This window comes from Carassius carassius, chromosome 34 (genome assembly GCF_963082965.1).
Source record: "Carassius carassius chromosome 34, fCarCar2.1, whole genome shotgun sequence".
NCBI classification, from domain to species: domain Eukaryota; kingdom Metazoa; phylum Chordata; class Actinopteri; order Cypriniformes; family Cyprinidae; genus Carassius; species Carassius carassius.
Window position 1 is genome coordinate 26,906,487 of NC_081788.1, and position 23,421 is coordinate 26,929,907.

The following is a 23,421-nucleotide window of genomic DNA, read 5'->3' on the forward strand; positions in this document are numbered from 1 at the left end:
AGCATCTTAATGCCCGGACAGGACAGATCAAAGCTAGGACTGGGTCTGTTTCCTCCAGGGGCAGCTTTTGCAGGCTTACCACCTGATCCCTGAAGGGAGTAGTGTGAACCTTGGGCACATAGCCGAGCCGGGGCCTCAGGATAACCTGGGAGTCAGCCGGCCCAAACTCAAGGCACAAATCATCTAAAGAAAATGCGCGCAGGCTCTCTATACTCTTGAAGGAGGCCAGTGAAAGTAGGAACAGAGTATTCAATGAAATAAACTTTAGCTTGACTAAAAGCGTCATTTGGGCCCTGCTGTAGTGTTTTAAGCACTAGAGACAGGTCCCAAGAGGGTATGTACCGTGTGGAGAATTTTACCTTCTGGTCCCCCTAAAGAACCTAATGACCAGGTCATGCTTACCTACCGACTTTCCTTCCACTGGGTCAAGGTTCAGTAAAGGCGTAAAGACACAAAGACGGAGGGTCTCATAGACAATGCTCTCATCGGAGTGATGGTGTCCACTACCTCTTGGGGGTAGGTCACCTAGAACCTCCACGTCCCATCCAGGTCCAAGTGGGCCAATACGGCACCACAAGCAAGACCTGCTCCTCATCCTCCCTGACCTTGCACTTTGTCTTTGCGAGAAGTCTCACTGGGGGAAGCGCATACTCACGCAGGCCACGTGGCAGGCTGTGTGCCAGTTCTTCTGTTCCGAGTGCTCCCTCGGTCAAGGAGTAGAACAACTGGCAGTGAGAGGTCTCTAGAAAGGCAAATAGGTCTACCTGTGCAGCTCAGAAACCAAAATTGATTCTCCAAATCAGCTGGACTCTCTGGGGATGGTGACGCTACTCAGGGTGATACTAGCGTAGCTTGAGACAGCTCAACGGCCATACGGTTGAGCAGGCCTGGAATGTGAATTGCATGAAGTGACCTCAGAACCTTCTGACTCCAGAGGAGGAGGTGGCGGGCGAGTTCTGACCTGCTATGGGATTGTACGTAGAACTGCCTGTGTAGACAGGCTGGGTACTGCTAGCCAGGCACCCAGATACCATGGCTGGGCTGATTGGCTCCATAGATATAGAGAATCTGCTATCACATTGATATTTTCAAGATTCTCCATCTGACCCTCATTCAGTGGAGCGAGAGGTGCCTTACCATCCTCCAAAGAGCAGCTTCCTCCCTCTCACTTGCTGGAGCTGGAGTGGTGGCGGAAGCGGGGACCGCCCTTGGTGACGAGAAGGCTGGGGCGCTGCGGCCTGCAGACAGGTGGAGGCAGCAGCTACCCGCTGGAGCAGGGTGTGACGAACCATCTCAGTCTGCTTCTGTGCAGCCAAGAGCTGCTGTGCCAGGCTCTTAACTGCATCACTGAAGAGGCTGCTCTGTGAAACAGGGACATTAAGAAACCAACTTTGTCAGTGTCCCTCATATTGAACACACACAGCCACTTTTGGCACTCCTGGACCACCATAGTTGACATTGCACAGCCTAGAGACCGCGCAGTGACCTTTGTTGCTCGTAGCGTGAGGTCAGTAGGGGTACTGAGTTCTCTGAGAATTTCTGGGTTGTGACCACACCTGTGCAGGCCCTTCAGTGCCTTGGCCTGTACATCTGCAGTAACGCTGTAGCGTGTAAGGCGGCTGCAGCTATTCCACAAGCTATATAAGCATCGCCGCACATGCCAGAGGAGTACCTAAAGTCCCAGGTGGGGAGGCATGGCTTGCCCTGCTGGGTGGAGGAGGTATTAGGACACAACTGCATCGAATCCGACTGCTCTACCAGGGGACCCCCATGTACCCCCCTATCTGCACCACCGTCAAGGGTGGTGAGGGAGGAGTAGCCCACCAGCCAGTTTCTGGCAGTAAAAGGTGCTGTCCAAACCCTGGTGAGCTTGTCATGCACTTCCGGAAAGAAATGCACAAGGGCGGGGCACTGAGAACCACATTCAGAAATGCACAGGTGAAACGGCAGCCTGAAGTGTGCAACCTGCTCAACTCTGAACAACCACCACTGAAACGTCGTACCGCCAACACCAGAAGCTTCCAATAGGGCGTTGAACTCATAGTCACTTGAAACACTGGATGGAGAAGAACGATGTTATCGCTCAGCTCTGAACCGAAAAGCTGGTATGCATTGCACCTGCTGCCTTTATATGCTCATGCTGTGATCATCCGCAGCTTGATGCAATAATTCCATAATTCGTTTAGTTTACACTCAAAGTAGATTGGTCTCTCAAAGTGAGATCGCAATTCATCGGTCACCAACTGAAAGGGAACTAGTGGGCAGACAACAATCAAGTGACTAATTCTGAGAGGAGACATCACTACAGACATCCTACCAGCCAATTGTGCTCAGAATTGCAGGCTGAGAACAGTTTACAATTGTGCCATGCCATACCAAGCATAAGTGGAAATTTCTTACCATTTTTAGAACTGTTCAGTCAGACAGTGGAAAAGTGGCTAAAGTGTGTCGAATGTTAGTTCGTTTTTGTGGATCATGGGGTTAAAGGTCAAACCTTGACTGAGGAAGTATAGGGCACTTTAATGGTCTGCTTGTGCTCTTGAAAGAAGGCCGGAGATTGAGCTGTAATCTGCCACAGACCTGGAGCAGTCTGAACACCAGCATCCACAGGCTGACCTGAAATTTTATGCTTTTATTGATTAGGAGACACATTAAATGCAAGAAAATTAGGGATGCACGATAGGATTTTTTTGGGGCCAATACCTATACCGATTTTAGCAAACACTTATTGTCCGATTCCAATACAAATATTTGTCACTTCTTTTCTTATTAGAAATTGTGGCATAAAAATAAATAGAATTTTAATCATGTATTAAATCAGCAAAGTTTAAAAACACCTGCATTAAATTATACTAGCAGTTTTATTGCTGCATCATTAAATAATTTCTAATGAATATGGATTGGATCCATTTAACATTCAGCAAGCCTAAATAAATACAACAGAACCAAGATACATATTAAATAAAAAGTACTTTTTAGGTAGTTTAACAGTTATCAGGTACAGAAATGTATGAACTTTATTATGATTAATCTTCTAATTCGTTTTTTTTGTAAGTTTAAATATGTATGAAATATCCTTTACTAAGACGGGATTCTTATTTTTAAAGTGAAAAGTGAAAGTGACGTGACACAGCCAAGTATTGTGACCCATACTTGGAAATTGTGCTCTGCATTTAACCCATCCAAAGTGCACACACACCGTGAACACACACACACACACACACACACACACACACAAACACACCATGAACACATACCCGGAACAGTCAGCAGCCATTTATGGTGCGGCGTCCAGGTAGCAGTTGGGGGTTCGGTGCCTTGCTCAAGGGCACCCTTAGGCCCAATCCCAATTATAACCCTTAGCCCTTCCCCTTTCCCCTACCCCTCCGTTTTGTGCATTCACATGAAGGGGTAGGGGTGTCTCGATTCTCTTTTGGTTGGAGGGGTAGGGGTAATGGGAAGGGCCACATAGCCCTTCAAACAAAGATTTTTCGGGATCACACTTCAAACGAAGGGGAATGAATTATCTTGGTAACTTGGCTGCTACAGCGAACAAAAAGACACATAAATGTAAGCTTTTTTGGCATAAATAAAGATTTTAATGAAAAGTAATCATTTGTTTTAAGTTAAATTAAATTGTGAGTTCATATTAACGGCCAAGTTACTCAAAGAAATGTTAGGAAAAAATCGCAAATATTTGCTAATGTCATATCATTACAGACTGCATGATAGTGCCACAGCATAAGTCTGATCAGGGCGATAACTGCCATAGACATTGATGGGGGCTAATCCCCCCAATAATTAGAAATCGCAAAAAAAAAAAAAAAAAAAATTGCCTATTCGAGAGAGAAAGAGAGCGAGAGAGAGAAAGAGAAATGGAAGTTGCGTGTATTCACGTCTGTGCATTTATTTTTTTAGAGTGAGTTTACTTTAAAACAGCGATTGTAACCTCTCGTCGCTGGAAAATATAATGTAGCGATTCAGTATTTAAACTGTATTTAATAAAAGTCGAGGGGCAGCGTTGACAAGTTTATTTTCTCCTGGATGTGTGAGCTGTGTGATTTCTGATATGTGTGTGTGCCAGTAAGCAGCTCATTAATACAGAACAATAATTAAAGGATCTAATGCACACCAGCACACCAGTATATGTGTGTATTGTAAGAGCTAGACGACGAATGGTGACGTGTGATGGCATATTAGTGGTGTCCCAATTCTTAGGAGAATATTTTCTCCCCTACCCCTTCACACTTAGTTTCAAGGGACAAGGGGAAGGGGTAGGCGGAGGGGAAGGGGTATAAAATGGAATTGGGATTGGGCCTTAGTCATGGTATTGAGGGTGGAGAGAGCACTGTATATTCTACCCCCCCCCCCCCCCCCATCTACACTACCTGCAAGCCCGAGACTTGAACTTGCAACATTTGAGAAGGCCACGACTTCCCCCTTTTGACAGGTTTTCTAGTCTACAGAGCTATATGGGTATTGAAAGCATGCAGTGCAGTTCTTCTGACTTAAAGTTTGTCTTTTATTAAGCACCCCCAGAAAAGGAATGAGATAGATATATATATATATATATATATATATATATATATATATATATATATATATATATATATATATATATATATATATATATATATATATATATATATATATATATATATATATATATATATATATATATATATATATATATATATATATATACAGTACAGACCAAAAGTTTGGACACACCTTCTCATTCAAAGAGTTTTCTTTATTTTCATGACTATGAAAATTGTAGAGTCACACTGAAGGCATCAAAACTATGAATTAACACATGTGGAATTATATATGGAATTATATACATAACAAAAAAAGTGTGAAACAACTGAAAATATGTCATATTCTAGGTTCTTCAAAGTAGCCACCTTTTGCTTTGATTACTGATTTGCACACTCTTGGCATTCTCTTGATGAGCTTCAAGAGGTAGTCACCTGAAATGGTCTTCCAACAGTCTTGAAGGAGTTCCCCGAGAGATGCTTAGCACTTGTTGGCCCTTTTGCCTTCTGTCTGCGGTCTGGCTCACCCCTAAACCATCTCGATTGGGTTCAGGTCCGGTGACTGTGGAGGCCAGGTCATCTGGCGCAGCACCCCTTCACTCTCCTTCTAGGTCAAATAGCCTTTGATGCCTTCAGTGTGACTCTACAATTTTCATAGTCATAGTCTGTAATATATATATATATATATATATTTGTATATATTTATTTACTGGTAATTGAAATAAGTGATTTGTGCAATTCGCTGTATGTTGATTATAATACAAGAGAAAGAGAGAGTTTAATGTGCACTTCTTGTGCTGTGTTTTGTTTAGTTCTTACAGTGATTTTTTTTTTATCTAAAATGTGATTTAGCCTAACCCTAAAACAACAACAACAATAATAAAGTTACCACTGAAATATGTCTTGCAATATCCATGTGTGCAAAGGTTCTGCTTGACCCTCTTGTTCAGTATTCTCTGGGTATACATCGGTGCATCCCTAAGGATAATTTTCCTTCCTGGCATTTGCATCATGCAAGATTTGAATATAGTGCAGGAATACAAGATTAGATTTGTATCCATTGTAAATGAAAGCAAGAGACAGCATGAAGTGTAAACATGGCCTATTTGACTTCTGGGTACCTGTGTAAGGCTCCTGACTCCATTCAGTAGATCTGGACTCCATGAACGTCTCCAAACGATACTGAGAACAGAAGCAACATTTAGTTCTATCAACCACTTCTAATTTTAAAGTACATCACCATTTGATGCTTCTGGACACATCATCAGTGATGTTTCTTGGCGTCATCGGGGTTCGGGTCTTTCAATAATCAGACACCCTTGCCCAGGTGACCCAGTCGGGATTGATCAAGTCCCAACTTGTATCCAGTTACCACTACCCCACCCAAGGCTCTCCTCTCCTGAGCCAGAGACAACTTGCTTGAGTTGGTATCTGAGTTTGATCAGGGTTTGAACTAAATTCTGCAGGGCAGTGGTCCTGTAGGACCGGATTTGAGGAACCCTGTGCAATGCTCATCAGAACTTTGTCATGACACTTACGATAGCGCCCCTCACTCAGGGCTCTTAGACAGCTGCTAAGGATGTGATCCTGGGTTCCTCTCTTTAGGCACAGAGGGCAAGTTGGTCACTCTATCTTCTCCCAGCAGAAAAGATTGGACAGGCTTGGTAGTACGTCATAGACAGCCTGGATTAAGAATTTTATTCAGTAGGGCTTAGATTTCAAGAGCTTGGACTAAGTAACTTTGAGTTCTATTACTTGTTCCCAACTTGCCCAGGCTCCCTGCTGCTGCATCCTAACAATCCTGCTGTCTCGCACTTCCTCAAGCAATGCTCTGACCTCATCCTGGAGCTGCGACCTCTTATCCATCCTCCTTGCCTTGCCATAGCATGATGCTGTGTTGCTGCTCAGGTCTGCGCTTCCATGAACAACTGTGCCCATCAATGCCCTTTGTTCAGATGTGACTCCGCAACATCCACAGCCTCAGATAACTTCCATTTCAGCCTTGTCCTGACCTCAATCCCTGCCTGAGAGACTGTTGGGTCTGAGGACTCCTAGTATTGCAGCAACTACCTATTGCGGATCACCATGAATTCTTTAATGCTGGTGATGGGGAGTTTCAGCTTGTTGTTTTGCCAATATAAAGTGATAGTGCTTAGGCCTCAGGGTGGTCCAAGCCATTTCTGTAAGAACCTGCTCATCCTCCTCCAGGAATTAAAATTATATGTCTTATACATTATATGCAAAAAAAAAAAAAAAAAAAAAACATACACCAAAGAAGAAAACGATGGCCATTGTCACGATCATTAGCTGGAGTTCCCATGAACTTCAGTAGAGGGCACTCCAGTCAGGACCATTCCACCCATCAACCACCAGATGTCACCATATCATCACTTGGACACTAGCACCTCTCATACTGTTGCACCACACCCAAACTACATCTCCCATGAGTCACTGCATCACAATCACCTTGCCACACCTGCACCTCATTCTTCAGCCAATTTCCTTGCCATACCTGCACCTCATTTACACACACATATAAGCAGCACACTCACTCCACCACATTGCAAAGTCTTGTTTAGCCTGTCTGACATTTCCAAGCGTTTTTCCTTGTGTTTGTTCCTGCCATACCTGACCTATGGATTGTTTTATCCACTCTGCTTCTCTGCTGCCTGCCCCGACATTCTGCTCGTTTCTGTTATTGATCCTGGTTATACCTGACATACCTGACGCCATTACTGATTATTGCCTGTCTGACCATTCTTAATAAAAGTTCTGCATATGGATCCTAACATCTCTGGCTCATCGTTACGGTCATAATGAAGATGATTTATTGTAGGTCTCACCCTGTAGGTATTAAAGGACTCCATATTGGTTATTACTCCCTCTCTGACGGGGGCAGAACCATAGCAGCACTTGCTGGAGACATATGTTGCGAAGGCTGCACGTGCCCTGTCCTCTGAGATGGAGGGTATACTGATATCAAAGAGAAAATATCAATATGTTAGTGACTTTTGCACATGTCTAACATGGTATGTTGTGACATTTTTAGTACGTCCATGACCCTTTTTATGTGTTTTACTAAACTGACACACCGCATTCAGGTCATAGTGCAGAAATAGTGAATCAGCAGAATTATATTAAAAAAAACTGTTATTGAAATGAAGAATGCCCATCTTTGTATAAACATTGCATATCATAGGTGAGTGTTTATGATTCAGTGTGTGCATTAAGTGATAAAAAGCTCTTACTGCCAGACTGGTGGGCTGAGGGCCTGTGCAGGCGCTGGCATCGGTACAGATGGCATGGGAGGTGGAAGATACCCACCTTAGAAAACAGACACAAAACTAAGCTTATTCATGTATTTCTGTGCTTGAAATACTATAAGGTCTACTGTTGCATTCATACTGTTGAAAATTCGTATTTACGACGTAAGGTGTTTTTAAATCATTTTCTCAAACAAAGATGGCAATGTACCTATTCTATGGGGCGTCGTTTGTAAAGCTGCTCATGCTGAAAATAGCAGCAACATTTTGTCACATTTAGCTTCAAACAATGTTAAAAAAAACCGGTATGAATTTTTTGACGGTCACTTTTTAGCACATTTACAACAATATTTGTCAACTTAGAGATATTTAAAATAGTTAAATATAGATATTAAATGTTAAACCTAAATGTTAAATGTTAAATCTAAATGCTAAATCTAAATCTAAATGTTAAATCTAAACGTTAAATCTAAATATAAATATAAAATATAAATGTTAAATATAAATCTAAATGTTAAATATAAATTTTAAATATAAATGTTAAATATAAATATAAATCTTAAATCTAAATGTTAACACTAAATCTAAATGTTAATCTAAATTTTAAATCTAAATCTAAATATAAATGTTAAATCTAAATGTTAACACTAAATCTAAATGTTAAATCTAAATTTTAAATCTAAATCTAAATATAAACGTTAAATCTAAATATTAAATCTAAATCTAAATGTTAAATCTAAATCTAAATGTTAAATCTAAATGTTAAATCTAAATGTAAAATCTAAATGTTAAATCTAAATCTAAATGTTGAATCTAAATGTTTCGGGTGAAACTAAATATTTAGCTAATATGCAAATTCAAAATGCAGGAAGTGCCAAAATAAAAGCTCGATGAGGTCAGTGTGTGTTTATAGCATCTTGTCAAATAAGGAACGAATAAAAATAATCTCATCCGAGGAAATTGAGTCTTGGACATGGATTATCGTGATAATGACTACCGTATTTTCCGGACTATAAATTGCACTTTTTTCATAGTTTGGCTGGTCCTGCAACTTATTTATCAAAATTAATTTGACATGAACCAAGAGAAAACATGACCGTCTACAGCCACGAGAGGGCGCTCTATGCTACTCAATGCTCCTGTAGTTTTTATATTTTTAACTCCACTGATGTGATTTTTTTTTAATAGAATTAGAAAACCCAAAATCGTTATCTCTAGAATATTTTTTCAATTATTTTATGTAATTTTTTTTTTCTTGTATAGGATCTCATATGATGAACATGTTACATTTTTATTTACTGTTTATGGCGTTATGATTGTTATTGTTAAATACAACTGTCTTACCCTGATCTTTTATGTTATAAGTTTGGCAATGATAATAAAAAAGAGGTACAGGTGCACTACCACTTCACAGCATCACTAACTCCACAGTCCAGTACAGTTTCTCTCAGCGACTCTACAATGTCTGCACACGCCGAACAACTGCTCGAAGATCTCACCTTTGGAGAAGACTGATGATTTTATACTCTAAAAATGTAAGTATTACTACTCAAAAATGAAGATTACCCCATAATGAATTGCATCCTTTGCCCACCCCAACAGTTACATGCAATAATAATGATAAATGCCAACCAATAATTATATAAATTTTTTTCCTTAAAATTACATTTTAGTAAAAGAAGCAAAATGTATTTTCTGTCGTGACATAGCTATACATGAATATACACTAATGCATTTGATGTGAATGCATCAGTTTTCAGTCAAGCAATTAATACACGAATAGATAAAATATTTATATTTTATTTACTGACAACAAGAAACATGTTTAAATGATTAAAAGAATGTATAAATGTTAGCATCACAATAAATAAATACATGTACAAGTTAACAACACATGAAACAAAACTTCATTCAAACTTACTGTTCTAACAATCATGTATTTACAGATGGTGAACCCCACATCTTACTATCATCTCAACACAGCTGTGCCAATTCTGCTGCTGCGCTGTGCTTCACAGTCTCACTCTTCTCAACGGGGATGTCGTTGAGCAACAGGATGAGGAAGACCATGATGTCGGCTATCTGAACCACACAACCTTGAAGCGAGAGCAGAAGAACAAGTGCAGGACAATCTGACTGCTGCTGTGTCTGCTCCAAACAATCGTGTGCCTGCTCTTGGCACCACGAGCACCACTACCTTTAAAACATTTACACATAGTTTACAAGTACATGCATTAATTTATTATTTTTGTAGTGGGCTAAACCACTGAACTGGTTCAAAACCACCAGTATGTCTGTGAGCACGGCTCTTTTCTCCAGGTTGATCAGAGGATTGTAGGCCCCTGTAATAAGAGCACTGTCAATGACTTCAGATAAAAGCTCTATCACATTTTTTGATGATGCTTTTGAAGCTTCTGAAAGTCAGCCTTCATTGTATAAACAGAAACCAGCAGAACAAACTTTACCAAAATCAAATCCTCAGTGTCTTTTGGTCTTTCTCTAGATGCTCTTGCTGCTCTGGGGCCACCGATGAGGAAGAGAGCACAGCAGCATCTGGTCCTGATGAGACAGTAAGAGCTGGAGTAATGGAGCATCTCATCCATATCTCTGGACCTTTTCCGGATGCTGCAGTGGACTTCTCCATCCTCAGTGCACACACCAGTCTGCAGACATTTTCATAACCTACACAAATACACACACACACACACACACACACACACAATACAGGTATCAGGTATTTCCTTTTTTCCCCCTTTCCTTGCAGGTCCTGCTCCACCACAAAAGATCTGCAGCAAATGCACAGAAATCAACAATAAGAAAAGTGCTGTTATAACTCTTTGAAATTACACTAATTAAAATGTTTCATTTATTTTTGTAGTGTACTTACACAAATCCTTTGATGGCAGCATTCCTTCATCAGTTACTCTACAGCAGATAAACACACACGTGTCTCATCTGTCCAGACAAGAGTCAGTCTCCTCTGTGATTTATCTGTGATATACTGCATCTGCATGTTGAGTTAGTAAATGATGTAACTCGCTTTTTATACAACACAAATGTTCCTAAAATTATCAATATTGCAAATGGACAAATAAAATAGATAACCTGTGTTTAGTTACTGTAGGTAGATTTGTTTGATTACATGACTTACACTCATCTAAAGCAGTGTTGACAACAATGAGTGAACTCAGATGCATGTTTCATGTCTGTTAAATGTGCTCACCTGCAATACTTATCAAAGACTATCCTGTCAGATGATAGACATTTAGTAATAGTCTTCAAGATGTATAAATGGTTTATGTAAATCCACTTTTGAGTTGTGTACATAATGGAGCTCCCCTGTTAGTTATTCATTATAAAACGTGTTTTTACAGCACAATAACAAATATGCTATATTATGTAAGTAACAAACAGGGTTTAGATTAAGCGAGGATCAGGCCATGGCTCAATTAGTCTTGCCTGTGAAACCGGAGGATAGCGTCTTTACACCTTTTGTTTATATGTTGCTGACTTTACACCTTAGATTTAATAGATTATTAACTCCAAAATCAATACCACTGTATGAAAATAACTTGTACTCTTAAATTTAAATAATTATTTCGTGAAAAAATATATTCTCACCATTGTAACTCACAACAAGCTGTCATATTCGTCTTCTTTCCAGTTTAACGGCGGTTGGCATCCAGTTTATTGGTGCAATACCGCCCTCTTCTGTTCCGGAGTGTGGATCAGATAATATGTTTTCCTACTTAACCTACACATCATTCACATTGTTCCCTAACATTAATATCTACATACACCTTATGCATCAAATCCTGCCTAAAACCCCTGCTTCCCTTAAAAAACGTAATCAATATTCTACTCTGTGCCCTCTGTGAAAGCGGTCATACTGCCAACAACACCTACAAACTAAGCAGCATATAGCGCCCTCTCGCGGCTGTAAGACGGTAATGTTTTCTCTTGGTTCTTGGGTCTAAATAAATGCGACTTATAGTCCGGATAATGACTACCTAAAATAATAAACACGTTTGGAGAAACTGTATTTGAAGAGTAAGCTAGTGTCACTTTTATGAAAAGTGTGGGGCTTATGATGACCTGTAGCCATAATAGCCAGCCACGAGGGGTCTCACTTTGACTGAATGTTATGTCCTCACCATAGACTGTATCACTCATCATGTCATCACTCTCTGTCATGTACGCATGCTTAAACGGCCGCAAGAGCCTATTTCCCCGCCCACCCCTGACCAGGTACAGTAACTATTGACGCTATTGTTGTTCAAAATGTCCAACGAATGGGCGTTAGCTGAGAGCATAGGCTCTTGCTGGCGTTTAAGCATGCAAACATTTTCATAAAAGTGACACTAGCCTACTCTTCAAATACAGTTTCTCCAAACGTGTTTATTATTTTAGGTAGTCATTATCACGATAATCCATGTCCAAGAGTCAATTTCCTCGGATGAGAGGTTTTTATTTGTTACTTATCTGACCTCATCAAGCTTTTATTTTGGCACTTCCGGCATTTTGAATTTGCATATTAGCTAAATATTTAGTTTCAACCGAAACATTTAGATTCAACATTTAGATTTAGATTTTTAACATTTAGATTTTACATTTAGATTTAGATTTAACATTTAGATTTAGCATTTAGATTTAACATTTAGATTTAACATTTATATTTAACATTTAGATTTATATTTAACATTTACATTTTACATTTACATTTAGATTTAACATTTAGATTTAGCATTTAGATTTAACATTTACCTTTTAGGTTTAACATTTAATATTTATATTTAACTATTTAAAATATCTCTAAGTTGACAAATATTGTTGTAAATGTGCTAAAAAGTGACCGTCAAAAATTCATACCAGTTTTTTTAAACATTGTTTGAAGCTAAATGTGACAAAATGTTGCTGTTATTTTCAGCGTGAGCCGCTTTACAAAGGGCGCCCTATACCTAACATAAAATTCAACAAGGTTTTCTCTGCATTTACAAAATGATGAAAGAGAATGTGCATCTGTGATTTTGCTTTTATATGTTTTTATAAAATTTCTGAAGGTGCTTTAAATTTAATTTTTATATATTATATGGTAACTGCACAATACTATGGTATTTTGTACATGCAACTTGCACTAACATGCCCTCTATTCGGAAACTTGGGGCTTAAAGTTTTTCACTTGTAATTACTATTTTGTAGTGACATTTATGTGATTTCAACTTGTAAACATGACCTTTCAGACATAACTTGAATGCACCATAATTGCCCAAGCACATTTTCTCATGCTGAAGCGTTTTGTTAGATGCACTTGCATGCTTCTTACCGCCTCCGCCAGCCAGTGTTCCTTCATATCCAGGGACTGTATCGAACATGTTTGCAGGGGGTGCAGCAGGTCCGTGCATGCTTGTTGCTGAATGGGATTTAAATGAACTGGATAGGTCAGTTTTTCACTGGATGTGCACCAATAAAGACATATAGTAACCATTCTGTTTCAAATATCACAAAAAATGCACTATACGTTCTAACATTTATGTATTTATTGCACAGCTTCTGAAATACTTATTGTGATTTATGTGACCTGTGTTGAAATACCTTTGTGAAAAATCCATACATTCTATAAATACATTCTATAAATAACCAGTTATTATTAGTATTTTTCTGCTTAACCCACCCTCCCCCCAACATTTTTAAAAAACTATTGAAAATGGTATTCCACTGATTCTTGAGAAATGGGACAAAACAGGGTGCAACATTTTAAAAATAAAATCTTATGGTGATGACATCTGATGACAGTAACTAGTTACTAGTAACTTAGTGTCACGAGTGGGGCGGGGCCAAGACCTGTGAGGCTGGTGGAGTAGGTGATAATACATACAGTCGGCATCTAGTCATAGCTGGGGGCGTGGCGAGGGCGGAGTCGGCGTGGGGGAAAACACTGCGAACATCGTGTGTATCTGAATGACAAAAATGCATATATTGAGCGCTCATTCCCAGAGACGCGTAGAACAATTTTAGTCTCTTTTAACTTTAATATTCATATACACAAGTCCATATAGACATTTGATTCATTTTACAGCCCTAATATAGATGTATTCATTCAAAAATAGCCAAATTCTGTGACGTTTTGCTTTATACAGCAAGTTCTATTTTTGACTGGATTCTGCGATTCAATCGTTTCGCACAGACGCAGACGGGGTGAATTTATGAATGAAAGTGTAAAAGTTCTGACACAAAGCTAAGTTGTTACGTGTCCACACGCTTTTTTAAGTGGGTAAATGGGTTTATGTTCGACACTAGGCTAATTTTACATAGTTTTGCTTAAGGTAGAATGATAAGGCTAATTATATATACATGCCACTTTCTGAAACAACCTTACACAGTTTTGATAGCGTTAATAATGAACACAATGTTAACGTAGCCTGCCTGTGATGAATGCCGACGTACTGCACACATACACATGCTTAGTCTTGGGATTTCCACAACTTCCCTTGATCATCCTCACAATTCATTGCTTGTAGCCATTTTGTCATCCTTTCCGGTTCTGTATGTTTATTAGGAAGGATGTAGAACTTCATTTTATAATTTGTTAGTTTATTGGAGGTACAGAAAACGACACAACTCTTCTCTTTCATAGGTCACTCCGATGCTGAGGTGACATCACCGTATGGGAACACCTCTCGGTGTGACGAATGTCTGAAGCCCTATACCATCCCGCCAATCCTATTGGCCAAATAGCGCTTGGCACCGCCCTACGCATGCGTACGCATCGTATACCTGAGTGCCGCGAGCTATTTCGCTCAGATTTCATTTCCTTCAGGAAAGCGAATCATCTGTGCCCTAAGGAAACCATCTCGCGTTCTCAGCATTTTTTTCTTCGAGCAGTGTTCATCTCCTCTTCGCGGACGCGATGAGTCAACGAAAGGTAAGAGCTGTATAATGGGTTTATCATGGGGAGGCACTCATGAGAGGTTCGTTTAGCAGCCACTCTACATGTTCTCTCCGTGATAGCCTGCGGCTACAGTTCTGCCCTCTGGAGTGTATTTTCTATAGGTCGCCTCGCGTCTAACCCCCACCGTTATGCTTCTGCGTTACGAGGTGGTGGTTTGGGGCGATGTGTGTGGCTTCGGACTCAGAGTAGGCTCTGGCCAGCACATGCGGTTCTCTCCCTCCGAGCGGACAGGAGAAACGCGCCTCCCCTTCCTCAGTGAGCTGTTGAATGTGGTTACCCGCATGGTGGATAAACTATCCCCCCCCGTGAGCCGCTACCCTTCTTCACGGACCTCCACCAAGAGGTTTCCAGGTCCTAGAAGCAGCCTTAATCAGCGCACGTCACGAATGCCGCGGGTGTGGCCACCATTGCTGACATGGCAGACTGCTGTTATACAGCGATGCCGCTGTGGACGAACTCTCTAGCCGAACGGATCGCGCCGAACTCGGCCGCAGCCTAAAGTCTCGTCGAAGGCGTGTCGAGTCGTGTCTAATCTCGGCAAATTTACTTCACTTTATGGTGGTTCTTAACGAGAAAGATATTACCGGAGGCTGTGAAAAAGCTGCGGGGGCAACAGATTTGGCGCTAAGTGCTACCAAACATACTGCCCGAGCAGTGAACCGTTCTATGATGGGGATGTTAACGGTCAAGCGCCACCTTGGCTAATCTCGCCGAAAAAACCTGAGTTGGACGGCAAAAGCCTCTCGTCCTCAATCCCCACGCTCTAACATTGACTGTCTTGCAGCAAAGGCACCTCGAGCATCATTGGATTAAGCTATCACTTGAACGCCCCCTCGGACACTCGGCACAATCCAGCCTTTAGAGTTTGAGGGACGGCACAAGAGGCTGACAAAGACGGCCAGTTTATGACGGCTCACACAGCTGCCACGTTTTCGCTAGCGGCGTGGCCCGATGTTTATCTTGTTGGATTAAATCCTGCTGTGGATACGCTTCAGGATTATACACAACGAAACGCAGCGACTTTGACGCATGCGCTTCCCTTCCTGTTGGTCAGGGACTGTGCCCTCCACTAGAGAGTGCTGTTGGACTGCTAATGCACATCCAACCCCCTCACTGCAGTCCCCATGCTCTAACACTTACTGTCTCGCAGCAAAGGCACCTCGAGCATCATTGGATCGAGCTATCACTTGAGTGCCCCCTCAGACACTCTGCACAATCCAGCCTTCAGAGTTTGAGGGACGGCACAAGAGGCTGACTAAGACGGCCTGTTTATGACGGCTCACACAGCTGCCGTAATCATGCTAGCGGCGTGGCCCGATGTTCATTCTGTTGGATTTAATTCTGCCGTGGATACGCTTCAGGATTAGACACAATGAAACGTAGTGACTTTTACACGTGCGCTTTCCTAGCTTACGGACGCTGTGAGCTTTCCATGCTCGGACGTTAATGCATGTGGGAACGCTGCAGGCGGAGGCTTGGAAACCACTACGTTTTATGGGCCGCATGGTAGCGCTTGCCCGGTATTTTCACTATGGGTGTTACGCACAATTCGTCACGGATACACCATTCAGTTCAGAAAGGCCCGCCTTTTTGCCGTGGAAATCTCCCATGGTTGTTAACCAAATCGTGGTGCTGCGGCAGGAGCATCTCTGCGGGGAATAGGGGCTATAAAAGTAGACCCCTCTCAGATGGAGTCAGGTTTTACGGCCGCTATTTTGGTAGAATAAATAAAAGTGACGATTTACGCCGTTTGAATCTTGCACTCAAGATGAGCAAAATCAAGATGTTAACGGTAAAGTCTATTCTGTCTCAGATTCAACCAAACAGTTGGTTTGTCACAATCGATCTGAAGGATGCATATTTTCATATTCAGATCATCAAGAGACACAGGAAGTTCCTCAGATTCGCTTTAGAGGGCAAAGCGTATCAATACTGTGTTCTTCTTTCGGCTTAGCCTTGGCTCATCGAGTATTTTCGAAACGCATGGACGCAGTTCTGGCCCCGTTGCGGCTCTAGGGCGTTCGTGTATTGAATTGCCTGGACGATTGGCTGGTGTTAGCACAATCGCAGACTCAAGCACACTCCCATCGGGATCTTGTGCTGAATCATCTAAACAGCCTGGGCTTATGCACGAATTTCTAGAAGAGTGTTTTAATTCCCTCTCAGCGGATAACCTTCTGGGAATAGACTTGGACTCTCGCGTGATGACAGCAAGACTATCTCTCCCGCGCGCTCAGTCTCTCGCGTCATGCGTGCGTCACTTCAAAGTGGGTCGCACAGTGACGGTGAGTTTGTGCCTCAGACTTTTAGGTCTAATGGCAGCAGCATCCCCTGTAATCCGTCTGGGCTTACTTCATATGCATCCTTTTCAGTGGTGGGCGACAAGCTGAAACATTTCACCCCGTTGTCTTCCGCATCGGACGATTTCGGTGACACGGAGGTGTGTTATGTCAATAAGACAATGGATGTCAACCATGTCTAGCTGGAGTTCGGCTGGGGATTTGTGCTTACCGAGAGACTGTCACGACGGACGAGTCTTTGACTGGTTGGGGAGCTGTGTGTCAAGGGCGCCCAGCTCACGGAGTATGAACGGCGACACAACGCAGTTGGCATATAAACAGGTTGGAATTACTGGCGGTTTTTCTAGCTCTCCAGTATTTCTCGAATCTGCTGATCGGCCGTCATGTACTACTCAGGTCAGACAACATAGCGGTTGTGTCGTATCTGAATCATCAAGGAGGATTACGCTCTCGCCCCCTGTGCAGGCTGGCGAGAAATATTCTTCTTTGGTCTCAGAACAGATTTCTGTCGATCCGAGCGGTTCATGTCCCCGGACGTTTGAACTTCGGAGTGGATTTGCTATCCAGCTTGTATGCTTTTCCCCCGATTCGTCTAATTCCAGCGGTGTTATCCAGGATACGGCTGGACAGAGTGGAGCAGCTGCTGCTGGTGGCTCCGTGGTGGCCCACACAGTCGTGGTTTGCGGACCTGGTCAGTCTGTTAGCGGGCTCTCCATGGGAGATTCCCCTGAGACAGGACTTACTATCGCAAGCACAGGGAATGATTTGGCACCCAAGGCCAGATCTATGGAAGCTTTGAGAGTGGCCTCTGAGCGGAGTGAGTTAATATGTCCCGGTCTTTCTGTTGAAACCACCGAGACTATAATGAATTCTAGGACAGCCGCTACGAGACGCTTATATGCCTTCAAATGGAAACTGTATACGACCAGGTGTGGAATTCGTAATTGGATCCGGTTCACTGCCCAGTGGCTTCAGTACTGGAGTTCCTTCAAGACCGTTTCTCTGATGGAGTAACGCCAGTCACTCTGAAAGTTTACGTGGCAGGCCTTTCCGCCCTGTGCGAGTTCCTTCATGGGATTTATCCATTGTGTTGCAAGGTTTATCAGGGCATCCGTTTGAGCCCTTTGAAACTATACCGGATAAAATCCTGACTTTAAAGACAGTTCTTCTTGTGGCTTTATCCTCCCTCAAGAGAGTTGGGGATTTACAGGCTTTTTCTGTTTCGCCCTCGTGCATGGATTTTGCACCAGGCTCTGTGAAAGTATTGCTGCGACCGAGGCCTAATTATGTCCCTAAGGTCGCTTCGAACCCTTTTCACTTTCAACAAGTGGTCTTGGAGGCTTTACCCCCTGCAGAGGCGGGGCCAGGAGATCTGAGTCTTTGCCCTGTCAGAGTGCTGAAGACTTATGTTGATCGAACAGCTCCATGGCGTGAGTCCGACCAGCTTTGTCTGTTAGGACACAAAATAGAGGCCATGCTGTCACAAAGCAGCGCATGTCCCATTGGCTGGTGGAGACTATATCTTTAGCCTATGAGGCGCGCGGACTCGCTTCGCCCTTAGGAGTTAGAGCTCATTCCACGAGAGCAGTGGCTTCATCATAAGCTTTCTCAGTGGTTTTTCTATATATGATGTCTGTGCTGCGGCAGGATCGAAATGACCTATGAAAGGGAACATCTCGGTTACGTATGTAACCACAGTTCCCTGAATAGGGAACGAGATCATTCACGTTTCAGGCCCCACCATAGCACAGAAACTGCACTTGTTAAAATTACAAATGACCTGCTTCTTGCGTCAGATCAAGGCTGCATCTCATTTCTAGTATTACTTGATCTTAGTGCTGCGTTCGACACCATAGATCATGACATACTCATAGATCGATTACAAAACTATACAGGTACTATGTTTTGCCATGGGATTTACAAGCTCCAGTCTGGATCCAGAACACCTGAGAAGAGCTGATGCTGACCCTCAGAGGACCTCAGATGATGCTAACCCTGAATCAACAAGCAGAACTAACAAATATTGCTACAAGTGTGACTGCATCATATAATAATTATTAATTATTAATAATATTAATAATGTTCATCGTCTGGCTGACTACGTCTTGTATTAATTTTTCTAAAAATCCTGTCATACATGCACAAACTGACAGTCACCACTTATAAGCTACTACTAAATATTGTAGAAACATAATTTTCTGTAAAGTTGCTTTGTAACGATTTGTCTTGTAAAAAGCGCTATACAAATAAACTTGAATTGAATTGAATTGACTAAACCCGGCCCAAAGCAATCGGCGCACGGAAACTAGACAACAGTCTGTCTGCGCCATCTTTGTGTACTGTTGATTTAAACACTCAACTTAAACACTCTCTGTACTGTCAGGTATTTTGTCTTCTTCTGAGGGTGGTTTGACAAAAAAAAAAAACTCTAGGATGTGACTATCTGACTTGGGGCGCTTAAAAGTAATTTAAAGTTGAGTTGGAGTGAGTGTCTTTCTCTGCTCTTGGTCTAAGCTCAACCTGAATAAACAAATTATGAAATGGATAAAAAAATTCCAAGATAGCATGGAATAGATTATATAATATGCTGTTATAACAGCATATTATACAATCTATTCAATGCTGTCTTAAGCCCTTTTCGGACGGGACTAGTTTTCTAAACTACGTTTGAGTTTCGATTCTTACCACCTGACGTCTGCGATTTTCATGTACCAATTCGGACGGGACTAACATCTCCATGTTATCTGGGCGTTTCAGAAATCACACGCTCTGTATGCATGCATTGCATTCATTCAAAATGATTGCCATTAGTATTATTACACAATAAATACTAAATGGCTAGTATAGCAAAACCATATTAATGTGTGGTTCCTTTAGTTTAACTTGTTTTCCTGTTTTGTATGTGTGTGTGTGTGTGTGTGTGTGTGTGTGTGTAGTAGGCTAAACCTACCGTATGTTTAATTTTCATAAAGGTACATATGTTATTAAAACATTATGTAACTGAGTGCATAAATGAACGTGAGTAATCTTACCTGATGCTGATTTTACAATAGCCGGTATTAACAGTTTACTTGATCTTGCTCTTGATTTTATTATTATTTTTATTTTATTTTTTTCTTTGCCGGTAAGCAAATATATCAAACATGCGCGCGGAAAGAGCATCTACGGTAATTCACGTTGGCCAAAACACACAAGGAAACGCGTTGTGAAATAAAATATCACCGGCAATCACAGACATTCGCATTCGGGCGGGATTAGTTTTCTCAGAGGATCACTGAGTTTGCTGAAAAACAGTAGGTAATTTGCTCTGGAATTATCACAGAGGTTGTGTGAGAAAAACAGAGACGTGGCAGATTCAGCTCGGGAGTTCGGAGAGGGATCGCAAATCATTTGAATCAGTTCGGGAGTTGGTAGCGGGTTTGTGAATCATTTGAGTCAGCTTGGGGATCGCAAATCATTTGAATCAGCTCGGGAGTTCGGAGCGGGATCGCGAATCATTTGAATCAGTTCGGGAGTTCGTAGCGGGTTCGCGAATCATTTGAGTCAGTTCGGAATTCAAAGATGGTTCGCGAATCATTTGAGTCAGTTTGGGGATCGCGAATCATTTGAATCATTTCGGGAGTTCGTAGCGGGTTCGCAAATCATTTGAGTCAGTTCCGGAGTTCAAAGCGGGTTCGCGAATCATTTGAGTCAGTTTGGGAGTTCGGAGCGTGAATCATATGAGTCAGTTCGGGAGTTCGGAGCTGGTTCGCGAATCATTTGAGTCAGTTTGGAAGTTTGGAGCAGGTTCGCGAATCATTTGAGTCAATTTGGGGTTCGCGAATCATTTGAGTCAGTTTGGGGTTCGCGAATCATAGCTGTATAGTATGGATAGGCATTTTTAACTAATTTAGTAGCTAGTTCTAATTACGTTTTCCAAGCGTGTTTAGGTGTGATATGTGAACTCGTATTTTTTGTTTTAATGATGTGCCTTTTAACAGTATCAAGTATATTCAAAAACTAAACAAATCGTGCCTAAAAAGTGCATGCATCTAGGCTAATGTAAAGTTACATGATGAAGTCATACTAGTTCGCGTGTGCATTTTGAGTGCGATCTTTCACTGCATTATTCGGTGTATTCAAATGCATTTATGAATACATGTGAATGATCACAAAAAGATATGGGGGTTAGAAAATTTATATATTTATATCATTTTATGTAGTTAATCAATATCACACGAAGAGTGCCATTTCAGTTTTTATCTCCAAAAATCAGCATGATTAAAATGTGATATTAAGTTACTACAAACAATAATTTAATTACAAGTACAAAATGTTGCAGAATAATGTAATATATGAATGAACAATAGCCTAAAGAACCCTTGTGCCAAAAGGGTTCTTTCTTGTCATTATAGAACCTTTTTAGAATAAAAGGTTCTTTGGAGTTGAGTAAAGAACCCTATGTTTCTATATAGAACCCCAATGAACCCTTTTTTCCAAGAGTGTGTTGTCATAACGTTCACCTAGGAGATTGAAAATGTTTCTTTTTTTAGATCCCAGGAGCCCAAATTCAAACCCAGAACAATAAAACCCACAGAAGAGGTGGGAGTTCAAAGGAGGAATCTTTATATTACCAAAATGCAGGGAGAGGAAGAGTAGATATAATGATCTGCAAGATTAACCACAATCTGAAGTGATCCGACCATCTCGGAGAAAACCAGTGTTGAGCTGCTGCAAGAGCTTTTGAAGCACAGCAGCTGTAGTCAAAGAGTTCTCGTGTGTTCTGATTGGTGGATGATGATGATGAGTGGATGAGTTCGGAGCGGGATCGCGAATCATTTGAATCAGTTCGGGAGTTCGTAGCGGGTTCGCGAATCATTTGAGTCAGTTCGGGAGTTCGTAGCGGGTTCGCGAATCATTTTAGTCAGTTTGGGGATCACGAATAATTTTTAGTCAGTTTGGGAGTTCGGAGCGGGTTCGCGAATTATTTGAATCAATTCGAGAGTTCGGAGCGGGTTCGCGAATCATTTGAGTCAGTTCGGGAGTTCGGAGCGGGATCGCGAATTATTTGAATCAGTTCGGGAGTTCGTAGCGGGTTCGCGAATCATTTGAGTCAGTTCGGGAGTTCGATACGGGATCACGAATCATTTGAGTCAGTTTGGGGATCGCAAATCATTTGAATCAGTTCGGGAGCTCGGAGCCGCTTAGCGGATCATTTGAATCAGTTCGAGAGTTCGGAGCGGGTTCGCGAATCATTTGAGTCTATTGTTTTCTTTGTAAATAAGCAGCAATCTCATTTCACAATTCCAATTTCAATACCACATTAAAAACACTAACTATTAAGTTCAAACATTAATGAAGACAAGTGAACAGTCAGTAATAAAATAAGAAAAAAAGATCATACATAGCACCATTTTCAGGTACAGATATTGCATAATCAAATGTAAAATACTTCACTTAACACACACACACACACACTCATATACATACATATATATCCTTGTTAAAGCTGTTATTCAAGAGCAGTGAGTTATTTCTCTCATTAATGACACAGACCGACAGTAGGCATAAGGCTTCTGCCTGGCACTTTAAGAGATTTTTTTCTCAATTGATTACAAATTGAAAAAATATATCTCCCATAAATGCTGTAAATATACAGAGACATAGAGCATCAGCTGGTATTATTAAATGTTAAAAATAATTAAATATAATGCAGTTTTCTTTATAATAACAATTATTTAATGACAGGTAAAAATATAATAAATATGTACTATAGTGCACATATTTAGCAAAATACTCATTTCTTATGGCTATTTTTCAAGCTTAGATATTTTATTATTTAACATATTGAATTTCGTTGCAGTTATAAAAGCGGACGCTTTTCAAGGCTAGAACTTGATTCTGATTGGCCAATGAGCAGTGAACACGTCACGTCTCGCAGCTCGCATCAGCATCATGCGCTCGTGTCGTTTTATCTGTTCTTTATACTGCTTTTTGTAATGTTTTAAATAAATTATTGTGATTAAAGTAAAAAAAAAAAAAGCATCATGCGGCTTCATGAAAGAGACACATAAGGCCGGAATTGGACTATACAACAATGTAATTACGAATATATTTTCGATTATTAATGATTTAAAAACAAAATACATAACGCACCGGCCCAACCAGACCGCGGCCCACCGGGAATCTCCCGGTAGTCCCGATGGGTACATGCCTGCTGCGAACGGGAATAAGGGTAATCGATACTTCACAGGAAGTACAGAAGGAAAATCGCTAAACTATCATTGCGCACGGCGTCACCAGTCAGAATTAACAATAAAGCAGAGCATTTAGAAGTTTTTTTAGGCTTTGCAGCCGACCATCTCAGAGAAAACCAGTGTTGAGCTGCTGCA

General features: G+C 41.3%; 1 protein-coding gene across 1 annotated transcript in view; it reads right to left on the reverse strand.

Moving 5' to 3' along the window:
• LOC132114915 (protein SSUH2 homolog) overlaps positions 1-23,421 on the reverse strand; it is a 32,194-nt gene that overhangs the window by 7,800 nt on the left and 973 nt on the right. Inside the window, exons 2-6 of the mRNA XM_059523311.1 lie at positions 13,125-13,211; positions 7,787-7,862; positions 7,382-7,511; positions 5,660-5,720; positions 2,495-2,616 (exon numbers count right to left, since the gene is read on the reverse strand). Coding sequence (XP_059379294.1) covers positions 2,495-2,616; positions 5,660-5,720; positions 7,382-7,511; positions 7,787-7,862; positions 13,125-13,203 — 468 coding nt within the window. The 5' untranslated portion in view covers positions 13,204-13,211. The remainder of the gene's footprint in view (positions 1-2,494; positions 2,617-5,659; positions 5,721-7,381; positions 7,512-7,786; positions 7,863-13,124; positions 13,212-23,421) is intronic.